General features: G+C 35.0%; 1 protein-coding gene across 10 annotated transcripts in view; it reads left to right on the top strand.

Moving 5' to 3' along the window:
* Nucleotides 1-19,123, top strand: part of FAM189A1 (family with sequence similarity 189 member A1) — a 131,700-nt gene that overhangs the window by 63,748 nt on the left and 48,829 nt on the right. For 7 of the 10 annotated variants that reach the window (XM_040569879.1, XM_040569881.1, XM_040569878.1 and 4 more), the window contains exon 3: nt 13,477-13,587. The exons of 2 other annotated variants lie outside the window; for them this stretch is intronic. In XM_040569879.1, the coding sequence (XP_040425813.1) occupies nt 13,477-13,587 (111 nt within the window). Of the gene's footprint in view, nt 1-9,949; nt 10,295-13,476; nt 13,588-19,123 lie in introns of those variants that run through there. One more of the 10 variants, XM_040569876.1, reaches the window with a different exon arrangement.

Here is a 19,123-nt window from a genome sequence, read left to right on the forward strand (position 1 = left end):
TAGTGCTGTTCGCTTTCTTATGCTTTCAAAATATTATTTTAGGTTCGATTTCATGTGTACGGATATTTTTATTCAGAGAAGCACTGGTGTATAGATGTAATTACATAACGTATATGTTATAGTTTATTTTATATTTATATGATCTTATGTATTTCTATCTTTACTGGAAACCCCTAAATTTAGGAGAATTTGTAGCAAGATAGAAATCTTAAAGGGAATTTAAAGGAACCAGTTTTATCACGTACATGTCAGTGGGGAGGCCAAAGGGACGTGTTTGTCACTTGTTGAACAGACTGGCACAATCAAGTGCCTTATAGGCTCAAGGTTTTTAGCAAACACAAAATCTGTCCATTTCAGGAATCTTTGGTGCATAGGTCTTGAAAGCAAAAAGTAACACTTTTAGTATGAATTCGCATACAGCGGTATTACTGACATTGCTTGATGTGTGTTCATCCACCCCCATGGCCAGTGGATGTCCAGGCAGTGTGGATAAGGTTCCTGCTCGCAAAGTATCCTGTCATGGTGCTGCTGTAAAATCCTGTTACTTTTTGCTTTGTTAGAAGTTTTTCAGCAGTTGCTACAGTCAGTACCTTGGCAAGGAATGGACGCGTTGAAGCAAATACCCAAAACCCGCACATTAACTCCTGTTGCTGCCCACTGAGGTGGGGAAGGCGCGGGGACAAGAGAGGAGTAGACTTGTGGGGATACGAAAACGTTTTGACAGAGGCCAAAAAACTTTTCTAGATAACAAAAATAAATTACTAAAGATATACACGCGAGTGTTTTTTGCACTCCTGGAAATGATAGGGAGGCGAAATAACCAGCAGAGCAACTGTCAAAATTATCCATTTGAACTAAGTTTTCATTTTCAAATACAACTGGAAGTTATCCAGTGCTTCATTCTCAATACACAGCTCAAGTACGTGAGCTGGAAGATTCTGGGTAGTAGCTTTGGTTTTATGCATTAGAGGGAAAATGTCTTGGTTCCCAAGCTTCCTAGAATTACACTATATTCCTTCTAGCACACTTCAGAAAGGTGTGGATGTTAAAAATGTTATTTAGAATCAGAACAGCAAATAATAGGTTTGACAAATTTCTATTTAATTAATGTTTGTGAGCTGATAGTACCAGAGCTTTATTACTAATTCAGGCCCACTGTTGAACTTCTCTAAAATAAATAAATAAATAATATATACATATATAAAAACAAACTGTAAGTTGGTACTGCTGTAATTACAGCATCACAGAAGTAACAAACACATAGTGTTATATGAAGAATATTAGCACGTTTTTGGATTCCAGGGTTCTTCAAGAGTTTGGGAAACAAATACCAAATCCCTATGTTTATTATTGTCATTTACTACACAGTGACACAAGAGGAAACTAAGCTACATGTTTTGGTCCTCAAGCAGATTTTGTTCTTCATGATGCAAATACTGCTGGAAATGCACAGTGTCCCTTTCTGCCATGCACTGTGCTCTTGTCAACAGCTTTCAGGTGAGTATTGTGAAGATGAATGTACTGGCTCTTGGTCAAACCTGAATGCCACTCTAGCAATAAGTAAAACTGAGTAGAAGAGAGGCATACTTTTTTTTTGTAAAGACAGTAGCAGTTGTTATAACCTCAATATATATTATATTATATATATAGCATAATTTTTATAGCATAAAATGTAGCATATATTTATAATATAGCATATGTTAGCATATATAGCATATATTTATACATATAGCATATAGCTTATATAGCATAATTTTTGATCTAATAGTATACGTTTCTTTCTTTCCACAAAAAATAAAACTATAAAAAAAATGAAATGATAGAAATGATACTGGCAGGCAACTAGTAATAAACTAATTAAACTAAAAGTCTATATGGATGAAAAGAAGTCAATAGAACCTTAACATGGTCGATTAAAATAGTGTATTCTGAATTTAATTTTCAAGTCTTCGACTGAAGTATTTAGCTTTGAAATTACAAACAGTTGCATGTCGTTTAATGTTTATAACGTGGTTTCAGCTTTCTCTTAAAAAGTCAAATGGCCTCATTAGACCCAGTCAAATGAATTTTATCTGGAGGAAAGTAATTTGATTTAGTAATGACTGGAATTAAATGGTTATATATATTTCAGGATAAAGCAATATAATTTATGGTTCTTCACATAAAAGCATTAAATCTTTACCATGATGCTGTGCTGCAGAGCAGGCCATATTTCTGCCTGTTATACGGACTGTTGCTTTAGAGCTATAGAGAATGTTTTTGCTCAAACCTTTATTTTAATTTGGGCAAAGGACACGGAATGCTCAATTAAACAGATCTGAAGTGCCAACACTTTTTCATTATCAGTCTCTTCTTGGCAAGTGTTGAGAAATAATTTTGAAAGTGATATAATTGAATCATGAAACAAAAGAATCTATTATGAAGGAAATAATGGGAAGCTAAATTTTGCTTCTCCCTGTGCACTTGGAAACCATTAGAGAACAGCGTTAGTGTGATTGCCATTTCTGTGCAGTAAGTTTTCAACATGGTTTCATTTTAGAACGATGTCGCTTATGTATTTAATTACATAAATTGTAATTAAATCAAGCTTGAGTTTTATCTGCTGACATTCTTGTGTTGTATACCTCATAGCTGAATAAATTGTAAGGCCAGAAGGGATCAGTAAAATCATATGTTATGACCTTTTAAAATAACAGCCCAAAGAACCTCGATCATGAACAGCAGGACTATTTTCAAAGTCATGTAAGGTAGTTGAAAATATTTCCAAAAATGCCATCTGGTGTTGCCTTTGTGATGGACATTCCACCATGCTGATATAGCATATAGTATTCTATATAGCATATAGTGTTCTGATAGTTAAGGAGTCTTATTAAAAATCAAGACTTCAATCTGAATTTGTCTAATTCTGGCTTCCCACCATCATTAACTGACAATGCTTCTTTCTACTTAGTTTGAGATGCACTTTGGTTTTGCTCATGGCAGGAACAATAAGCTTTTACAGACAGGTTTTCTTGGAAAATAAACTCTAATAGTTACCTTTTATAATGAGAACTAGAGAAGGCAGGATTAAAGGTTTTTTATATACTTCTCAGAATCTGAAGGTATCTTTATGGGGAGTCCCTGCTAGTTTGCTTGCCTCAGTGATTTTCCAAGGGGCAGCGTTCCGCTCCCTTCCCCTGCCACATCCCCAGTATGAGTCCTTCTGTGGTCTGTGCCCCAGCTTTTGCTGCTTGCTCCTTGAGCTGTGCTCTACACCAAGACTCTCCTGCCCACGTCTTGCAGCCTCAGGAATCCTCCCTGCCCTGAGTAAGCCCAGTTGCTCCTTTGGAGGAATGTCATTTGTCCCTCCTTCCAGGCTCCACATAGGTGCAGCTTCTTAATGCGCATAGGTGCTTCTTTGTTTCCATTGCACCGTGGGGAACAGAAGAGACACTGCCCATCACAGTCTTTTTCAGTCTTTGGATTCTGTGAACCAAGAGATGTTTTTAAATACAATTTTTCTCTTAAAGACCTAATTATAATAATATAATAACATAATTCAACTATTAGTACTTGATACAATGTGAAGTAATCCCGTACTAAAACTCCATGTTGGTAGGTTTTTGAGATTTTGCAAAGCCTTCAAAGGGACCATTGGCAGAGAGTACATAGACTATTATCTGTTACTCAGTGTAACACACCTTAAAAATACATGATACTTATTGTTAGGGGAATGATTATTTAGGGAAATAGGCATGAACAAATGTTAGTCTGAAATAAGGTAAGGTATGAATTTGTAGTGCTTCAGCTACCTAAAGATTTCCCATGAGCATGCTATATTAGACATAAGTTATTTTTCCTTCAGTGAAATATGATGAGCTACTTGTCTGCATTGCAAGGAGAATGCATGCGTGGCTATTGTGGGAAGCCAGAAATCTTCCTACTAAGTTCAGCACCTGGCTGATCCAACAGGTAGCTTGTATCTATACTCCCCTCAGATAATTTTGCATTGACTTAGTAATGGCGATTACTGATATCGTGGCTTTGTAATGCTTGGTGCTCATCGGTTTTCATTTTAACTTCTGGTTGTGTTTCGTGTCTCTATCAGGATGGAAACTATAAATTCTGTAGAATAAACAAAATTTAACATTACTTCATGTAGCCCATATATGTCGAAGCTTTGTGAGCAAAATACCCTGCTGCAAGTTGTTAATCTCCATACCCAGTATTTTACAGAGACGAGCACTTTTGCCTCTGGCTATTCTAGCTGCTTCACAAATCATATATGTGTGTATTAAAAATATATATATTTTTAAAATGCATTAATTATTAATATATTTACTGGGGTTGAAAAAGTCTATTGTGTCTAATGTAAAAATACTGTGTTCCAAAAACTTCTTGCTTTCTACAAAAAAAATTTCAAAATATGTACAAAAATGTTCATTCAAGAAAGATTAATTTTCAGAAAAATTCAGGACAGGAATTAACAGGACAAAGTTCATTGGCACAGTATTCATAGGCAGGTTTGCAAAAGCAAGCTTCATATGCCAATTCCTTTTTTTCCTCAAGTTAGACTACGCAGTAGTGTCGAGTAATGTTTCATCAACAAATTCACATTTTCTAGGCATGTCTTGACTATCAAGCCACTGAAAACCATGATCGGAAGAAGTGGTTGAAATGCCAGCAATTAAAACAAAATCCTGTTCTGTTTCTCCGAAATGAAAGTGAGAATGAAATAAAAGCTCGTTTCGCAAATAAGGTTTTATCTGATACAACATTTATGTTTGGAGGACTTCAATTACATTGCAGAGACAGGCTTCTTCTCTGTATTATTAAGTCATTCTTCAAACCATATGTAATGTATGCTGTTCCTTTTTACTGTGCTCCTGGGATTAACAAAAATATTTATCCATATATAGTAGTTCTTTTGCTTTACACGTTTACCTGTTTTTTTTGCGTATAGTTGCCATAAAGGTATGTGTAGCCCCAAAAAAGAAGTGAAGGTGGAATTATCAGGTTCTGAAAATGGAGGAATGCTACATAACTGGTATATTTGCTTTTGGCTAAAGCTCCTATTGAGTCAACTTTCACAGAGTTACAATTGATGTGAGGCTGTCATATTTTGACAGTTCAAAGTGAAAGTGCAAACTACTCCCGCAAAAATGGCTCATTCTGGAATGGCTTATTCACCCCCCAAAACTTTCTTCATCTGCTCTAAGGAAAATGTTGCATATGTGCTTCAGTCTATAAAACAAATGGATGTTTGCCCATAAAAAAGCAGTGCAGTAAGATTCAACAGATGGTTAAAAGAAACTTGAAGCTCACCAAGGTCAAGTTCACCAGGATGGACCTGCAGAAAACTGAAGGAGCTCTTGATGTATGTATTCTGGTACATAAGTTCTTGCTTCACACATTTTGTAAACAGTTAATATGATGAGCTTCATGACAGTATTATGAAGTTACAGAGTCTGAAAGTTCTCACTTCACATCTATGGAAAAGGTGTTCAGTTGAAGTATCTAGCCTGAGGCCAAACAGCTCAATGGCAAAGGCAGAGTTAAGAGAGAGGATTACTACCCTGTGAAATCTGGTGTCACTTCCTTCCAATGTTATTTTGTACAGGACTGCTGCTTTATCGAAAATATATGTAGCAGATATCCTGTGCATGACTTATTGCTACTGGGGGAAATGTGCTGTCGAGTATGACTTAAACGGTGAATTATGATAAATGTCGGATGATGGAGAGAAGTTTTAAAGTCCTCTGCTCATGATCACCTTTACCTGTGTTTTTGTTCAATTAGTTCATTGTTGTTGTACTTTGATTAAGGGACGTAAAATAACGTAGTATGAAAATAGGTATCACTTAAATATCTTGCATATGATATACTAAGGCAGTCAGAATGTGGACTTTATGACAGATGAGAAACCTTCTGTTTGGTTGCAGTTGCCCTGAGCTCAGAGGGATACGTGAGGAAATGGCTTAAAGCAGGCAGACATGTAAAAACAGTCTACGCTGACTCTTACCAGTCAGGAAGAGGTTGTGAGTAGTTTCCTCCAACTACCAAGTTCAGTACTTGCCTTTCAGTAATACACATAAAATGCTAGGTGTTATTAGGAAAGAAATTCAGAACAAGCCATAATATCTTGTTATATATGTCACAGCTTAAATCCATATATTGAGTGCCGAGTGCAGTTCCAATTATCTCATTGAAAAAGCATAAGAGAAAGGTGACAGGAATAGTGATAGGTATGATGACTCTTTGTCTTGAATAAGACAGATCCAATTTTACAGACGACATTACTGGCCTTGAAAAGGTCAATAGGGAATAATTGTTCATAACTTTTCTTGGCACAAAGTGGCACCAAATGAAATGGCACATTTAGAACAAAGGAAGTATATTTTAAGACAGCACATAATAAAGTCATGGAACCTATTGTAAGGAAGCTTATTTAACCATTTTTGTATCTAAACATCATGCCTACAGTTTTAAAGCATCACTTCGTGCATTGGTTATCAGGAAAACATTACTCTTTACCTGCATGGGAATTAGCCCATATCTCAGAAGAATACAGACACCAGTGTAGATGGAGGTTGCATACAACTCCAGGCTGTCAGGCAATGTATTGTTTTTAAAATGTTCTTTCTGTCATATTCATACATGCATTTCATAAAGTAAATAGAAGTATGCCCATCTTATGCATCCGTGGTTTTTGGTATTACGTTATGAAGTTCACTTCCATTGTTGAAATGCACGAATCATTTCTGAAACAGTCAAGACACCAGGAATATAAATGTTTGTGTTTTTATCTGTAAAATGTTAATGCAGTGCAAATTTCTAAGTTGCACTTTAGATCTTTTTGTGGGGCATTTGTCCATTTTACCAAATTGTCTAACTTTTTCAGTATTAGTGCTGGAAATTTTTCTGTATATTATTACTTTGATAACAGAATCAACACCACGTATTTCAAGACAGCGGCTGATTTTTCATTATTCACATTTTTTTTCATTCAACTTTTGGAATGCTTCACTAGTTAATAAAGCCTCTGGAGATTTGTTCTGAATCAGAGTTGTATCATCTTTTATAAAGTTGTATCATGATTAAATAAACTTGCAGCATGTAAGACATTTCTTCAAATGTTATATATATGCTTTTCAATCACATCGGCTGACATACATTCTTGCTAATTATGCAAAGAATAAGAATTTAAAGCAACATGCTACTTGTAACATGTTTAGAATATCGTTGAAAGAGAATGGCCTGAGTATTAAATACTGTTCTAAAACATAATATAATCTTCAGCACTTGTTTTTTTTGCATTATGATTGACAACCATTTTGAAGCCAATTTAAGCTATGCGTTAGTGTCACAATTGTGTTAGTTTGGGGAAAATATAACTCTCTTTCAGATTAATTTTTCATGTTTTGTTGTTCAAACTAACAAGTGTAAATAGGTGTCAAAAACTGTCAGTCCTCCTGTTTCCAGCAAGGCAGTCTGGGAGGAAGTTGAACCTACTGATCCTAGTCGTGAATGTAAAATAGAAGGCAGAATGCGGGTAGTGATAGGATAAATGTTCTAATGGCACGTGCAGTTTGTAAAAAAGTTATGTAAATAAATACATTTCCACTGTTAAATTAACATGCATTCTTAGGCTTGTGTTCTATTAAGAACGCTGACAGCATTACAGAAAATTCTGCTGCAATGTGACTGGAAAGGGATGTTGGCAAAAGTTGTTTCCTAATTTTTAGTATAATCCAGTGAATAAGTTTTCAAAATTACACTTTATATAATTTTTAATCAGTTATCAAAAATAGTGTTTAGAAACATGAAAAAGGAATGAGTGATCAGAATAGTAAAAATAAGTGATAACCATGCTATATTTTTGAACATTTTTGGTATACCTGGGCTCTCTTAGTCTTCATGATTTCCAAGTTACTTATTTATTTGCAGTTGGTGATGCCTTTACAGATTTTACTAACAATAGGACTTCAAATAACTTGCTTTATAGTGGAAAGCTAATATGACCTGTTAATGTTAGGGATTAAAAATGTTTTATTCTTTCAATACGGAAGTTGTTGTGGTCTTAACACATTATAGGCTATCCCTTGAAAAGGCACAGTGGGAACTGAATTTTCGTTCTCTGCAGACATGTACAGTGGAGTATTTAATTAAATGTGCATGTTAGAACTGCAGTGCTTAAAAGCTCATTCTTGATACGCTGGGCATATTTGTATTTTAAGCAGTTTTCAGAAACATATAATATTTCTGGAATAATTAAGTGGGATAATTCCATGCCAAATTTTAAATTGCTTTCTTTAGCTAATGCCTATCTTAGAGTATCCCTTACACTGTTTAGCAAAATACTTTTCATCAGGTTGGTAATGCAGAAACAATTAAGGCTTATCAGAGTACCTGTGGTAATTAAATGTTTTTCTTCTTCTGATTGGGCTCATCTTATCTAGTAATCCTAGTTGTTTACTGAGAAGGTAGTGTTAAAAGTGAATTTACAGAGAAATGCATATATTTATTATAGTTTAATTGATACGTTCTCCAGGTTCACACATAAGTTTGGCAAGTTTAAAGAAAAAAGGGGGGGGGGTGGGGGGTGGGAAGGCAGACTGACATGGTCTTTCATATCCAGGCTGCTGAAGAAGGGTGGAAGGGGACAGTGCTGTCTGTATTCAGCGTTCAAGGTGACATTTTTATAGGCTTTAATTTGTGAAAACAGATTTGTATTTTCAGGATCTGAAAAAGTACTAAAATGCATTTTCTCTTCTTACCACTCATCAGGTGTACTCTGTTATTAGTGTATTTACGTGGTGTTAATAGAGGCAACTTCTTAAAGGAGTTTTGGTTTGATTTAATATTGGTTTTGTTGCAGGTGTGTTAGAACTGTCTTGGTTTTTTTCTTTTTGATTTATTGAAACATTATAAAGATAAATCAAATGCATTTTGTGTAATCTTTTTATATATTTCTTAGATAAGAAGGAAAGTTTGATGAATCTGGAAAGAGTTCTGTTACAAAGTTCTCTCTCTGGTTTTTTCTTTATTCACCAAGTTGCTACATGGGTAATACTGAAGCTCATGTGAATGTTGTTACAGCAATTCCCTTATCAGTGAAGTCCCAAATTAAATAGCCTGTTAGGATAGCATGATTAGGTCTATTCTGTAGCATTTCAGTTGCTTCTCCCACAGTTCTTCTGAATAATGTTTGATAAGGTATTTAATCCGATTATTTTCCATTAAATGTTGAACTGTATTTTTTTCATTTTTGCAGCAGTGGAGGATAATAGCTAAAAATATATATATAATATATATATACATATTACACACACATCAGCAGAAACTGAGTAAATTTAGTCTAATAAAGTTCAAATTAATCCCAGCTATTTCACATTTTGGTTTAACTTTGGAAAATTTAAATGTGGAAACTAGACACATGAATTTTAATTTAATGAAAAATGCATATCTAACTTCATCTCAAGTGTTTCGTAACATAGTGTTGACTTTCCATCATAATTCATGACAACTGTTCCTTCAAGGGGTTGCAGGTATTTTTGTCTTTACTGCTGTACTTGTGCTAATATCAGAAAAGAATGATTCATGATGAAAACATTGAGCACACTGTACTTTTTGATGCCTGTTAAGGTGGTAATCGATATTTTTATGCCTCCGTTTCTCTCTCGTGGCTTCCAGCGTGGCTGTGAACTTCACCTCAAAAGCTGTGATAATAGCATGTCAGGTCAGGAGTGTCCTCTTCTGTCAGTCCAAAGCTTTGCTGCTGTTTGAGAACCTTTGAGAAAGAATATTGGAAATACTTAAATAGTTTTTAATAGGCTCTTTGTCCTCTAGAGCAGGCAAGATAGTTGCAAAAGCCTTGCACAGGATGTCAAAGTTTTTTCTCTTCTAACTGTATGGCCAGCCCAGCTTTGGTAATGCCTTGTCCGGGATATTGAGAAGCAAGGCATGGAACTGCAAAACAGGGAAGACTGGTGCGAGAGAGGGTTCTGGTGTTCGGTATGTGACCATGTCATCAATGGCTGTCATGGTCTAATGCAACTTCTGTACATGACGGGAGACTTGTAGTGAAGAGCAGAAAGGAGAAGAGCTTGTTGCATGGTTTTGGCTGAGTTCTGGATCCTCCTCTCATCTTTGCATGCGACAAGAGGATGAGGTCACGTTGGAAATGCCAGTAGAGTTTTCACTGTTAATGAATGCTGATATGGCGAAAATACTCCAGGAAAACCTGATGCAGGTTATAAACCTTGTTCTATCAGCTGTGATGCTTGGAAGAATACACAGCTGGCAACGAAAATTGGTAACATGACTTTTGTCCTTCAAATAATACTGTAGAGATTAGAGTCTTTTGGGGGGGAATTATACACAATTCTGACGACTTTATCTGGAATTTATATGTGTAGCAAAAGGACTGGATTTCATCAGCCTTAGCCTCACACCACGTATTTTTCATTATCCTGTGATCCTACCCAAGTCAATCAATATAAAATTACAGGATGTTCACCTTTTGTTACTTTGCTGGTTGATGAAATGCAAAAGCTTTATCTGAACTGCACTTCTCAGAGCAAAGGTATCTGAAATTTTCTTTTCTTACTTTCTCTCTTTTTTTTTTTTAAATTATAGAAGTGTCTTTTTGTACACCTGGCCACTGTTTCCTGAAAGGCAATCAGGACTTCTTCAAAGATGTCAATTTTCAGGAACTTGTGTATAGTTTATAAGAGGAATATGATGTAATCAATAATGTTGATGTTTTTTTTCCAGGAGAATTTGTAGTATGAGGCTAGCATCTGAAATACTGGCAACATAAAAAAAAAATATAAAAAATATATATATATATATATATATCCTGTTTTTATTAAAAGTTCCATGAACTGTTCAAAGCAATTTGCAGTTAAGGGCCTAGACCAAGTACCCTGTGTATTTAAATAAATAAGCTGAATATTCAGAATACAGATTTTAGTTTAGGGGAATACTTCTAGGAGACACAAATATGTATTTATTTCAAAAGCACATGAATAGCAGTTAAAAGCTTATCACAAGGATCTAGAAGTTTGCCATTAATAGTTTGTTGTTATCTCTCTTCTTCTATTTTACTACCAAATAACAGAGAAGATTAGTAGCACAGGTGAAACTAAGCCTATATATTACTTTATTTTGCCAAAATGTTCTTGGTGCCTAATAGCCTTGCAATACCAGTTGATCAATATTATCAGAAACTAAAGACTTTAAGTCCAGATTTACGGTACTCTAAATCATAGCTGTTTGCTTTCAATCTGAAAGATGATTAAATATTAGAAATGCTTATATTAAAGGAACTTACTAAGTTATTTTGCTGTTCATGTATGTGTCATAGCAGGGCGCATAGTAATAACAAGTACTTATTCGTTATTAAGGGCTATTTTCTGTGACCTAGATTAGCTTTACCTATTGCTTAGATATAAATGATCAAGTATCTAATTGAAGGTTCTAGCCTAGTTTCATGTTTACTTCCTGTGGTTACCATTGTGCGACCAAGCATAAGAAGAAAAAAGTCAGAATGGAAATCAAAAATCAAGATACTTTTAAAGGATAGTCTAGATAAAATGGTACTTTATCCTAGAGAGATGCTGTAAAGCAGTACAAATTAACTTGAACAGAAAAATCAATATGAATGCATATAGTACAGAAAACAGAATCCACGGACTTGTACATCAGCAGACAAAGGAGAGAAGTCAGTTTTAAACTAGTTTTTAAATTACTATGTTGAGAATACCACCTTTTACTAAACTTGAGATGTACAAAGCGCTGTATTAATGATACATTCTTTTTGTTTAATTTTTAAAAATGAGCACTGGTAGTACTTTTGTATTTGGGTTAAAGAGAAAGAACATAGTTCTTGCAGTGAACGTCATTTAGAAAGCTGGATTTCTGTTAGGATAACAGCCCCTAAAACAGGAGAACTGAGATGAGTGAAGAATAGTGTTTGGTGTGTTTGGAAGCTAAATGTTTTTAAAACTGTCACCCTATCATGGATATTATTTTCTTGCTTGTAGTAGCAAATGTGAATAAAACTAATGGGTTACAGTGATTAAAAATACAAAAATTATAAAATAAGATGATATATAAATTTTGAGTCTTCAAGGTATTCGCTACTGCAAATTTTATGCTACTAATGTGGGGTGAATGTTTCTCTGTGTATGTCACAGTGTATATACAGAGACGGATGCTATCTAGTTGCCCGTTATTATATGGTAGCAATATGTATTGTATTCTAGAAGCTTTGTCTTTGACAGTGATTTGACACAGATTCTTCTTCTTCATACACACAGTATAAGAGTACTCAATTGTAAAAATAAGATAAAATATTTGAAGTAAATCTTGTTTTCATTCAAAATATGCAATGAAGATATAACTTCATCAACCCTTAAGTGCATTAATGGTGAATTATCCTGTTAAGTAGGGCTTAGGTTGCTGAAGAGGGCAATGATTTGAGTTCTTGTTCTTCACTTGAAAAACACTGAAAAAAAATCCAACCATTTTGGGTCAAAGACTGCCAAAAGTATTAGTAGCACATGCATTTGTTGGAAACTAACATCTTGTGAGAACAGTGATCAGAAAGCTTGTACAACTATGGATATGTGCACAGGGAAAAAAAAAATTCCTAACATTTATTTTTAATAATTTCAGATAACTGAATAGGAGTCTATGTTAATGGCAATGTGAGCACTGAATATTTAAGAAGGCCCCATACTGAGTACATTTGTTCTTTTACTCTTCCTGCTTGTGCCTTTCAATTTCCCTGCATATTGAGTTCCCCACATACTGAGGTTTATGTCTGCTCATACTGGGCTAGCGTTTTTTATGTTTAAAGCAATAAAATGATAGTTAAGCTGGTGCAATCAAGTTAATGATTGTTTTTACATATTTTGAAAAGAGGGGGAAGGAGTCATTAACACAATGGGTAGTTGATATGGTAGATGTTGTTTAAATTGTAGTTGTTTAAAAAACAAGTACTTACATATTGAGAATCTTATTCACTTTTTTTCCAGTTCTCACAAACTCATGATTTATGATATTCACAAATCCTTTTCCTCTTTAAGATATTCATTTTCTCATCAAAAAGGAATTAAATTGTTTTAAGACTACTTTTGATTATAAAAATATTTTTCACAAATCATGCTACTAATAAAAATAGATTTTCACGATATGTGACAAATGTGGGAGATAAATGGATTATTTTGAAGTGGCTGAAGGGAAATAAATGATAGTCAAATCTACTTTTGCTATTGGTGCTTTTTATAGTATGAAAATCAGGATGTTTTAAGATTAAATAATATTCTACTTTCTTCTTCAGATTATATAAAATCCATGTAATCATCCATGTAATTGTATGCCAGGATGGAAGTTCTTGAACGTATAAATAATTTTTTTCTGCTTCCCTCCTGCAGTGAATAATCAATAGGCTTTTTTTTGTTGTTTTCGTTTTGTTTTATTTTTTTCCAGATAACCTTTTTCATGCTGCTGTCTGCAGTGTGTGTAATGCTGAACTTGGCTGGTTCCATTCTCTCGTGTCAGAATGCTCAGCTGGTAAAGTCCCTGGAAGGATGTCAGTTGGTGAGTAATAAAAAACAAGTCTCTACTAAAAAAGGGCAATAGATTTTTTCATTTGTTTGCATTTTATACACATATTGCTTCAATTTCCAAACAGTACGCGTTTCATAGAGCCATCTATAGCCCTTACGTGATAAATCATGTTGGGAAAAGTTTGAATTAGAGTGCAAGCATATTTACAATATTGTGTCACCTCAAAGACTTGCTTCTTAGTATTATGTTGGAAACAGAATAGGTGAAATACAGACCACATCAAAGCAGTGCAGTGATTACCGTTTGATGTTAGTGTTAGGATTTCATCCGGTGTCTACTTCCACAGCCAATGTATTTCATAGACGTGCTGATAGTAATGTTTTAGTATGCGTACATTTTTTTGGCCAACCTAAAGCAATTCTTTTATAATTTCTAATGCAAATGTATGTTAAATAAAATACAGAATGAAAACAAAAATTTACAATGATATGGCATGCTCTGAATTGTTAAAAAGGTGATGGTATACCTAAGTTCTTTGTTTTTATTTTGGGAGGAGCGTACATATATGCTGAACTCTAAAATAGGTTCTGATTTCAACTAACAAACAAGTCTATAGAACTAAACTCCTGCTGGAAATCTCAATTTAAAGTAAATAGTAAAACAATGGTTACTTTCTTTGTCATAAATTGAGGAGACAAATGATATTAAGTTGTAAGAATGACAAATGGGCTCAAGAATGTTTATGGACATGCATCAGTGCTCTTTTTAGTGTAATCTAGGTGACAGTAGACCAATCGCATTATCTAAACTGCGTGAGTCCGCATTCACAGAATTCATTAAGTATTAGGGATACATGAGCATTTGCCTGTATCGGCTGTGTCCTTTGGGCACGCCCCAAAAAGTTGATTTGAATGATAAAGAGAAAAGTAATTTTCACCTCTAATATCTCCACAAAATGCTTCTGCACCTCTTTTTTTTTATTTCAGCCATTGTTTTCCCCTTTCTTTCTGTCTAATAAAATCCTTCAGGCATCCATTTGAACACAATGTATTTAATAAAAATAAGTAAAAATAATACAATTTCAGCAAATATTTAGAAAGGCATATGAAAAAGGCAGAACAGAAAATCATTTGGGTGTAACCTGTCACACGCTTTCATCTTGTTTAGTCAGTTTTTAAGCCTGTGTTCCGATCACCCATCCTGTTTCAAAAGGGTATGTCTGCAACTCCATAAATGAGCAAAGCTTTCTATGGTGTTTGTGATTTCCAGCTGTGATTAGGGTAAAGAAAGGCTTTGCAGAACCAGATGGGTGCAGCCATATATATATCTATATCTATATCTATATATAATTTTTTTTTGGCTGAAGGGGGTCCATCTGAACTTGCGTAGAATCGTTCAACTCCAAGCCGACATGGGTTTGACAGATGTCCAGTAAGTTGTGTGAATAGACTTCAAAGAGCAAATCCCATACCAGATGGAGAGGAATGCACGTATCAAGGAGAGTGCTGTTTGCGCTATTGTGGCTTAGCGCATGCAAGCAAGGGTCCTGCTCATTGCATATGCCTGCTTTTCTAGTTCTTTTAGGCAGCTCTCTACAAACAGGGCTAGGCATGACTCTGACTCTCTTGGACTGCTGGTTGTTCCAGCTGTGGCAATGCACTGATCATGTACACCAGCTAACCAGTTAAATGCACAAGTCTTCAAAACAAAGTGGGTTGGAATGTATTCGCTGGTGTTCAGTGATAAGGTGGTGTTCGCTGATGATTCCAGGCTTATCACCATTTAATTTCTAAATTATATTTTAATTATAGCACTTCAGAAGTATTCAAGTACAGGCGAGTGTTTGGGGAAAAGTAGCAAAATGGTGTGATAATTACTTCCTTTATTATGAAAAATTGATTAGTCCTTCTCTGTGCTGAATTTGAATGTTGTTACTTCTATTGCTAATTCCTGAAGAACAGGATTCTTCTGCTCATTGCAGTTTGTTTCTTTAAGAGGCTTCCAGTGACAGAGTCGTTTTCTATCCAAGCGTTTAAGGGGAGTACACTTAACCATAAGATAGCTACCGTTCAGATCAGTGTGAGAGTTTATTGTACGTAAAGAGAATGTATGAAGTATTTGTTTAATACCAGCTTGAAGGAGGCGCTGTTGCGCTATTTCATCTCTTTAGTGCAAGATTGTTTTATAGGGCATACATGTCAAAACTTTACGCTCTTACTCGACATGTTTTAATTCAAGATACAGCACAGGAGATCCAAGATGATGGAGTGTGTAATCTTGGAACAGGGGTTTAACCCAAGTTTTCTGGTGACTTTGAGAGTATTTAGAAATATACAGCTTTTATGCTTAATACTTTTTTTTTCTCTCGCTTTATTCTGAAATAGAAGAAACTGTTGTTTACCAATTTGGGAGAGGAGGGGAAGAAAGTTTATATATATATATAGAGAGAGAGAGAGAGAGAGTTACATGCTATTTTTTTGAGATGAGCAGGCATTTGCAATGTGTAGTATTTGTCAACATCCTTTATGGAATAAAATTGGGTTAATGAGAATCAACAAAGTGGCATTGCAAGGACAGAAAATTGAAATAAGTTCTGCTTAATTAGCACATCTGTAGACAAAGAAGGTACTAGCTCCAACCAGTGGCTAAATGCTTACAACCGAGAAAAAAAAATACCAGTCAATAGGAAGTCTTTAGTCTTAAATGTTCTCTTCAGTGCTTTCTGTTCTGGTTATGAACCCTGTGTCTCTGATTGAAATTTGGTCAGGATCACAGCCTCTATATGAAATCTGCTGCTGTAGAAGTAAGCAGTGACTGAGCTGTGCAAACAGCTGAATTCTCGGATTATTGATAAAAACAAAAATGACTAAATTTATTTCAGATAAGGTTGATTTTCTTTTCTTTTTTTCAACCTTTTTGAAAGAATTGTGTTCTAGTTATACGTGATGATTTCCACTTTGAAATTTAATGCTATTTCAAAACATTCTATATTCAGCGATTTTCATTATTTGATCTGAATTTTCAAGTAGCCTTGGAATTTTCTACTGTGTGTTTTCCTCTTTCTTCCCTCATTTGTTTTGCCTTCCCTTGTCCTGTGCTAATAAGCAGTCAGGGAAAGGAGTGGTATCAAACAAGTGCTTTCAGTGGACAGGCAGAGAGACAGTTGGAAAGTGGAAGTAGGCTTTGCCTTTGGGTAGGGATTCTGGGATTAAGAGGTGTAGTGGGTGGGCATGTAAGGACTTCATCAGAAGGCCCCATGTGTACCCTTGTGGAAGAATTCAAGGGAAACCTTTGCTTCTTTCTCCAGGCTAATGGAATATTATCACTTAAGCAAGCATTTTGCAAATAGTCCATTTTTTCCAAAGCTGGTGCACTCAGCTACTGAATTAAAAATGGAACGGTTACTTTTTGTTTGTACTTCCCTCAGCTTTTCATTCCTGCTATAGGTTTTCCTCTGGACTGGTGGAATGCTGAGCTGGCAAAAGAAGATAAAAACAAATGTTCAAACTGCACATCTCAAAGTTGAGAGCATGATGAAATGCTAACTAGCTTTGCACCGTATGGTCTAGTTGCTGATGAGGGCAGCTAATTTCACTGTGACTGTTTATCATATCGCAGTTGTTTCAATATGGAGAGTTTCTTCTGCCCATGCCTTACTTCTTAGATTTTCCTTAACAAAAGTCATATTTCAATCAGATTGTGGACTTGCATGTGAATTGCATCACAATGTTGAAATGCTCATATGTAAGAAATTCTGGTGTTCTCTTCTTAAAGACCACCCACAGGGAGACACTAATGAACACCACTGCTTTATGATTAAAGGCAGAATTTGACTTAGAATTTGGTAATGTTTTGTGTTGAGCATGTATAGTTATTAATGTTTGTCACTTAAAAAGGAAAAATACCATTTTTAGCAGCTTGTCCTAAGCTTGTATTTCATGTTAATTCCTGCACTGTGTGACTGGGTGTACATTACCATAACTCTGAATCCTGTGGCTGCCTTCTAGGATACAAATTTAGAGTGACGCAGCACTTTGAGACAAAATTCAGCTTTTGTAGATGTGTTTTTTGAGGTGAAGTTAACATCCTTTGTAAAATGTACCAGACAGAAATAAGTGAATGAATTTCCAAGCACAGTACACTACAAAAGTGAAATTCAGAATCATTACCCTAAAAGACAACCAACGAGGAAGTAACAAAGCAGTAAAATAAATTTTGTCTTTGTCAGGAAAATGTACTGGCAAGTACTGCAGTTTCAGTGCATGAGACAAATAGTTGCTCTTGTTTCTGTGTTAACTTTAATGCTTCTGTCAAACCCATTTATACTCATTTTTTTTCAAAAGGAATTTTTGTCACATTTGGGGGAATGTGTGTATAGCTTTAAAAACATGATAATACAATCTCCTGCATTGAGGTGTTTAAATTCAGAAGCATTTCACGTGTAGAGTAGTTGTATGAAGAAAAAGAATGAGAGAAGGGTCTTGTTTTGCTTTAAACATTGGGGATTTTTTGTAGGTTCCATAAAGCATAGTTTTGTGTGAAGATGAAAAATGTGCTCACGGTATGTTAGCATTTTGAATGTAAAATCTGTGAATTTAGTATTTGTGATCTTTATCCTGCAGCTCATCAACATTCAACACCGAGGGACAAAAAAATACATGTAGCTTCAATGTCTTGTTACAAAAACATAACTGGACCTTTTGATCCATGATTAGCTGTAAATACTACAGTCAAAACCTCAAGCTGCAGCTGTAAGTCAGTGGAAGCAGGATGTGTACAGAGCAGTTACACACTCAAGGTGTTCATTAAAGTGTGTATGAGAAACAACATTTCTGTCCTACGAAATTCTCTTTCAAATACTTAATCTCTAAAAATTATGTTCAGTATAATAGGGTATAGCAGTTTGTATATTTTAATTTATGATCTACAATGGCACAAGAGAATTTTGCTGGTTTTAGTTCTTAGTCTTTATTTGTCTTTATTTGGTGTACCTGCCGTATTGTAAGTCACTTAGTCATTTAAAAAATAAATGTTCTAGTTTTAATCAAACTTACATCTGCTTATAATTCAGAAAAGTAGTGATAATGCCTATCTTTTTATGGAGAGTTGCTTATAATGTATTTTTCAGTTATACACACTGAAATTGGCTTGTGGTTCTAGAAACATAGACAGGAAGGCTCCTTTTCCCCTGAATTATGTTTAATTGAAATAAATGGAGAACGGAAAAACAAAGGAAGCACAACTTGATGTAAGATGAATGGCGTAAGCCAGTTCCAGAACTGAGGTTTCTTTGTATTTCATTTTGTGCTGTAGCTATGTTCAGATCTGTGCATATTGAAAAATAGTTTTTAAAAACCCATCCAACTATATACTTGTGGTTGTGGGTTTTTCATTCTTAGGCACCTGTCAGATTTTTCTTCTGATATATCCCTACCTCTTTATTTTCTCCCATAATGAATCCTTTTTCTCTTTGCATAAGCTGCTACAAAGATGAAAAGTTCCTTCCCATAATCATACCAGCATGGCTTTCTTGCAGTTTACTGTGGTGTTTTCAACTTTGAACTTT

Source organism: Cygnus olor, chromosome 11 (assembly GCF_009769625.2).
Source record: "Cygnus olor isolate bCygOlo1 chromosome 11, bCygOlo1.pri.v2, whole genome shotgun sequence".
Taxonomy (NCBI): domain Eukaryota; kingdom Metazoa; phylum Chordata; class Aves; order Anseriformes; family Anatidae; genus Cygnus; species Cygnus olor.